This window comes from Arachis hypogaea, chromosome 14 (genome assembly GCF_003086295.3).
Source record: "Arachis hypogaea cultivar Tifrunner chromosome 14, arahy.Tifrunner.gnm2.J5K5, whole genome shotgun sequence".
NCBI lineage: Eukaryota > Viridiplantae > Streptophyta > Magnoliopsida > Fabales > Fabaceae > Arachis > Arachis hypogaea.
In genome coordinates, this window is record NC_092049.1 from 133,985,270 (window position 1) to 133,992,016 (window position 6,747).

Genomic DNA, 6,747 nt, shown 5'->3' on the forward strand with positions numbered 1-6,747 from the left:
TTTCTGCCCTCCAACATACTCCGCCATCCCCACGAAGGTGAGTTTCCTGCTTCAGCATTCATTGAATTGCTATATCTATAGTACTTTCCCCTGTACATCTGAGCTAGAATAGATTGAGGTTTTGTTGTGATTCGCCAAAACTGTTTGCCTAGTAAAGCTAGGTTTTGGGCTCTAAGATCTTTAAACCCAAGACTTTCCTCCCTTTTTGGCCTTGTCATTGGTTTCAGCTGATCCAAGCCATACGTCTTTCATTACCTCTTTGACCCCACCAAAAATTTGTTAAAATACTGTGAATTTCAGATAGTAGAGTGTCCGGTAATTTAAAACAAGAGAGTGTATAAATTGGCACTGCCTCACCAACTACTCTTAACAAAACCTGCTTGCCTCCTGTTGATAATAAATTTCGTTGCTATTCGTTAACCTTCTTCCTTACCTTCTCCTTAATTTCACTAAAGATTTTTCTTTTAGACTTGTGAATAAGAGAAGGAAGCCCAAATATTTGTCCTGAGCTCCAATATGGTGGATATTTAGTTTGCCTGCCACTTGAACTCAAACGTGGGGAGGAGTGTTATTACTAAAAAATACCGCTGATTTATCCAAGTTGATTTGTTGACCACTGTACCCTTCATATGAGTTCAGCAAATTAAAAATGTTGTCACAGTTATCCTCTAAAATTTTACAAAAAATAATGGAATCATCCGCAAATAATAGGTGATTAATGACAGGGTACCGTCGATTAACTTGAATACCTGGAACTTGTCTATTTTGCTCTACTTTGTGTAGCAAAAAGGAGAGTCTTTCTGCACAAAATAGAAAAAAATAGGGGGAAAGAGGGTCACCCTGTCGGATACCTCTTTTTGGCTTAAAATAGTCAAAGGATTGTCCTTCCACAATAACAGAATAAGAAACAGTTGAAACAAGTTCACAAATCCAGTCAATCCACCTTGTTCCAAAACTAAATTTGTCTATAATGAACTACAAAAACCTCCATTCAACTCTGTCGTATGCTTTACTCATGTCTAATTTGATAGCCATTTCAGTCTCAAAATCAGTCTTCTTAGTTTTTAAATAATACATACATTCATGTGCTATAAGAATATTGTCAAAAATCAAACGTCCTTTAATAAAAGCACTTTGATTAGGACTCACTAAAAAATGCATATACCCTTATAGTCCGTGGACCAGAACTTTGGAGATAATTTTATACATAACTGTAAACAGGCTAATCGGCCTTACCTAATTCATGTAACTAGTATCAGCAGTCTTGGGGATCAGACAAATTTGAGTGTGATTAAACTTCTTTAAAATTCTTCCTCCTCCAAATAAAAAAACTACAAACAGCCTTATAAATATCTGCTCCAACAATATCCCAATACCTCTGAAAAAATTTTGTTGTCATTCTATCATCTTTAGAAGCACTTTGAGTAAAGCATAATCTTCCTATACTTGCTTAATCCGTATTTAAACATTTCAATTTTCTTACTTTTTATTCAAATTAAAATTTTTATTATTGTCACGAATTATTTTAATTTTATTCGCTTTTGGTATTAACCAAAAGGATAAATATGGGAAGTTAATAAAAATCAACCAGTAATTAACTTCTACATATACAAAATTTTTAATAATTAATTATTGGATGATTTTTTTATTATGGATCTTACTAACACGGGTCTTAAATGCACATTTTAATTAGGAACACTAAATAAATATTTTATTAAAAATATATAAAAAAGTTTATGAAAGATGTTATTGGCACTAACTATAAATGATTTGAAAATACGATAAAAAAAATTAATAAATATTATTTTTTTAACCAAAAAGCTTTTATATTTAATAAATAACTTATCCAATTGAATTAATCTTTTGTGAAAATATTTAAATGGTACAAAAAAATTAAAATAAATTTTGATCTCTAGATTTTTCTTTTTATTTTTTAAAACAATGTGGCCATTCATAATAAAAAATTAAAAAAAAATTACTTGATAAAAATTATCAAATAATTTTAAGGATAAAAAAATATTATTTTTTTAATAATAATTATAAAAATTTACATCAAATTTTGATCTCTAATGTCATTATTTAAAATATATATTTAATATCTAACTTTTTTGTCGTATTTCTAAATTTTTCAAGAACTTATTTATGATTAGCATCCATTTTGGTAGTTTCCTCCTTTTTCTTCATATTATTTCTAATTAAATACAACAAAAAATTAAAAATAAATTCTATTATTATACTCTTGAAATATGCGATACAAGTTAACTAAATATTTTTATTATTTCTCAAACCTCCAATAATGGAAATTAGATTTCTCTATATAAGTTTCATTGGGCACATTAATTTCATCAACAACTGCAGAATGGAGAATTTATTCAAGAGTTGGATTTCTCGACATCTGGTATTTTATCACACTCATATGATCATATCTTATATCATCATATTCCTTTAATTATCATCATGAGCTAGCATATATATCATCAGTTATCTTAATGAACAAATTATTGTCCTTTGTATATATATATTTCTTCTTTTTATTTTTTTATTTTTTTAATCCAGGGAATGGAAGAAGAAGAAAATGATGATATGATCATCATGAACAACTACTCATTGAATGAAGAGCAAGAGTTCCTAATGAAAATCTTTAATGGCCGACCAGATTTCTCATCACCAGAAAGTAGCGAACATTATTATTATTATTCTTCCCCCAATAATAATAACAATAATAATAATGATCCTAATAATTGTGACACAAGCCCCAATAACAATAATAGTAGTGTATCATTTGAAGACACAAGAGTGCAAAAAAGTAAAAGCTCCAATTCTATTCCTTCTTCTACCTATCTATTATCATTTGAGCCTAATTCATTTAAAGGAAGAAGTAGAAGTGATGATGGGTTCGAATTATTTGAAGCAAGTATGAGTAAAAATGATGAAGATGCAACAACAAAAAAGCGCAAAGGAAAGACAGCAGATCACATAATAGCTGAGAGGAAAAGGAGGCAAGACCTAACAAGAAGCATCATCCAACTTTCAGCTACTATACCTGGCTTGAAGAAGGTTAGTGTTCTTCATTATTATTTCACTTTTTTTTTTCTCTTAATTAGTTTATTACTAATTTATTATTCTCAAGACATGTATGTCAACTATTAATATTATTATTTACCGTATATTATATTTTTGTTAGGGCAATCAAAAAGTTACGCACAAAAAATCAGTTACAATAATATATTTATGTATATTTTTATATATTAATTTACATATTTTTTTAGTTAAATAATTATTACTAGAATAATCAAATTTAATGTTGTAGAATGTTGAAATCTACAATAGACTAATAATAAAATTTTATTTATAATAATATAATAAAAGAATTTTATGAGATGTCAAAATAGCTAATACTTGATAATTAACAGCTAATTTTGATATACATAGAGTATAATTATATTATATAGGACAGTAATATATAATATATGATTATACTCATTCTTTCTCTAACTCAGAGTATTATATAGCATTTTCCTTGTTATACATTTTAAATTTGTTATTTAAAGTGTTCGATCATCTTAAAAATTACAAAAAAAAAAAAAATATTTTTATAATAATAATAACAGTGATAATGTGTTTTTATCTGTAGTCATATTATTATTAAATTCTTTTTGTAATGGCGAGTACCAAATTATGATATAAAATTTAATTTGATATTTGATAATAGGACTAATGTGGTTGAGGATTATAAAACTCAGAGATCAAATATAAATACAAGAAAAAAGTTTGATGATATTCTTATTTAGAATATCTTCTCCCATCACACATACACTATGATAATAATAAAAAGTGTTTAGTTATTATGTGACCCTAGTGTTTAGGATACATGATAGGTTTATTATTAGTGAAAATTTTTAAATATTTTTATTTAATAAATATAAAATAAATACACTAAAAACTTAAATTTTTTATATTTTTAATAATTTTTTTTAATTTATAAATTTAACATGTGTTTTTTAGGATATAAAATAGATAAACTCTAATAAAAAAACATTTGATAATTTATAAAGTTTGGTTATGATTAGATGGACAAAGCTCATGTAATTCGTGAATCTCTAAGTTACATAAAAGTTCTTCAAGATCGAGTTAAAGAGTTGGAGAACCAAATCAAAGATAGAAGAGTAGATTCAGCAATATTCATAGGAAGATCTCAAGACTCATCATCAACAGATAAAAGCACAATCAGCTATGAAATAACATCAGATAATAACAATGGTGGTGGTATTTATAATGAATTATCACTTGAGATTGAAGCAAAAGTCATGGAAAAAGAAGTTCTCATTAGAATCCAATGTGAGAAGCAAAAAAACAACATAATAATGCTCAAAATACATGCCTTTCTTGACAAGCTTCATCTCTCTATAGCAAGTAACAGTGTGTTACCATTTGGGACTTCTACTCTCGTAATAATTACCATTGTTGCTGAGGTATGAAATAGCTCAATTTTCTATCTTATTTATGTTGGTATAATTGGGTGCATAATATTGGAAATTTTTAAACATTCAAAAAATACCGATATTTCAGTAGCTGTAATCGTTGATTTCAATCGTAAAATTTATATATAATTGAAATTAAAGACTAAAATAAGTAGAACACTGCTATTATTAGAATGCCTAAAATATTTTTTATAATATTATCTATATTTCATTTTGGAGAAGTGATTAGTGGTATCATATGTTTTTTTTTTTAAATAAATTGTTTACATTTTGATTTTTTTATGTTGTAGAATAAAAAGGTTGAAAATAGATTTTTATTTTTAAAATATTTTGACTATTTTCAAAATTTATCTAAACATAAAAAATATATATAGATTTAAATATGTGTATATATATTTACAAGAGGAGTGTTAGGGGCCAGCAATTTTTGGGATTTGTAGCCATCAAATAGTCATCAATGATAATTTTAATGGTGTGAAATTGGTGTGAAATTTTATCCAATGATTCACTTTTCTTTGCTGGTTACATGCTGGTCAGAATTTGAAAAAGTTGCTAGCCCTAAACTTTTCCTATTTACAATACCAACACAATTTATTGTCTATAACTAGCATAATTATTGTCCCCCAATTCCACTTTTTTCTCTCTCTCTTTCATTATTTTAATTCAATTTTCTTTTGTCCCTGTTATATTATGATGATTGGTTTATTTAGAGAATTTTATATTTAAATTTGTACCCTTTTTCAGGATTCTCTTTCATTACTACAACTGGTGTTTTTCTCATCATCAAAGCTTAAATGCAAAATTAATTAATGCATAAATTCCAAATTCTAAAAGTATTAGGTATGATGCAGATGGATAATGGTGGCAAATTCAGCATGACAATGGATGAACTAGTAAAAAGCCTCAGAGAAGATTTGATGGAGACAAACAATAATGCATGGTAGTGACCTGTGATAGTGCATTAAATTAAATAAAAAATTCAGTGGTGTTGTTTGTCATTAGAGAGAAAGAATAATAAAAATTCAGTCGTGTTGTTTTGTTTATTTAAATGTAAGCTTGTATCTAGCTATCAATAAACTTTTTTTTTTTTTTTTAATGTAAAGTAACATTCTAAAAGTCTTTTTATTTTAAAATAAGCATTATAAAAAGTTTTGGTGGGAGATCTAATATATATCTTCTTTAAGATTAATCTAATTCTTAATAATAAAATCCGGTGATTGAAACAATTAGCTTAAACGAAGAAAAAAAGGAACTCAATCATATCATCTTTAAATTCACGAAAGAAACAATATATACGTCTGATTTTTATCTACTCTATCACTCAAGTCATTTTCCTTTTGTGAATTTGAATCAATCATCGATAAAAAGGTTAGCCTAAGGCTAATAATAAGAATAGGCCGGCCTAATTATTAATTAATTAACCTATATATACTCCAAAGAAAATAATGTTAATGATGTGGAAATTAAGATATAGAACTTAGTTATTATTTTATATATCTCATTTGATTTGATCTTATTATGTTAACTTTCATTATCCCCTTGTTCTAAATTACGCTTAGGAGTAATTCCTAGATTTACAATGTGAATAAGCTTAACTAATTTAGCTCAAACGGTTGAACTACATTATTACAATGCTTATCACTATTATTAAATAGATGTCACCTAACTGCCTAACTAGCTACCTACCCAAAAGGGAATGAATTAGTTAAAACTGTTCAAAACTTTGTCCAAAACTTATATGTCAAGTAACACTTACAAACACCAAACCTGATACTAGTTTTACAATCAAAAAGCTAAGTCAGTTTTTGGACAAACCAACTACCCTGCATCTTAGGGTTATGATGCTCATAGGAGCTTGAGGTACATTAAATCAACACTAACAAAGAAATTGTTCTTCCCTATTTAATTTAATTTGCGTGCTATAGGTTTTAGTGAGTCAGACTGTGCTGTTTGTCCAGATTCAAGGAAGTTCAATTGTCTCTTGGAAGAATAAGAAATAAATAACAACAGTATCATCATCAGCAGAGGCAGAGTATAGAATTCTTGCATAAGCAACTCGTAAATCTATTTGGATAAAGAAGATATTCAAGGACATTGGATTGAATTACAGCGAGTGATACAAACATAAATAGCGAGGCCCAAGAGGATAAAGAAAATGGGCTGGAAGAACCCAATAAGAAGGATGATCTAATTAGCAGGAGAGTGAAAAAATCACCTGTGTAGATGGAAGACTGTAGAGTGTAAGTGTTGTGCGTCACAGGTGATA

The 6,747-nt window shown here is 27.7% G+C and overlaps 1 protein-coding gene across 2 annotated transcripts; it reads left to right on the forward strand.

Annotated features, from left to right (window-relative positions):
* Positions 1 to 2,262: 2,262 nt before the first annotated feature.
* Positions 2,263 to 5,648, forward strand: LOC112744315 (uncharacterized). 2 transcript variants are annotated; one of them, XM_072215093.1, is made up of 4 exons: positions 2,263 to 2,398; positions 2,557 to 3,057; positions 4,071 to 4,472; positions 5,226 to 5,648. In XM_072215093.1, exons 1-4 carry the CDS (start codon positions 2,297 to 2,299, stop codon positions 5,289 to 5,291), a joined length of 1,071 nt encoding a protein of 356 aa, XP_072071194.1. In that variant the 5' UTR covers positions 2,263 to 2,296; the 3' UTR covers positions 5,292 to 5,648. The 2 variants fall into 2 exon arrangements, with proteins under 2 accessions (XP_072071194.1, XP_025649681.3); XM_025793896.3 differs by having other exon boundaries at positions 5,333 to 5,648.
* The last annotated feature ends 1,099 nt before the right edge of the window (positions 5,649 to 6,747 follow it).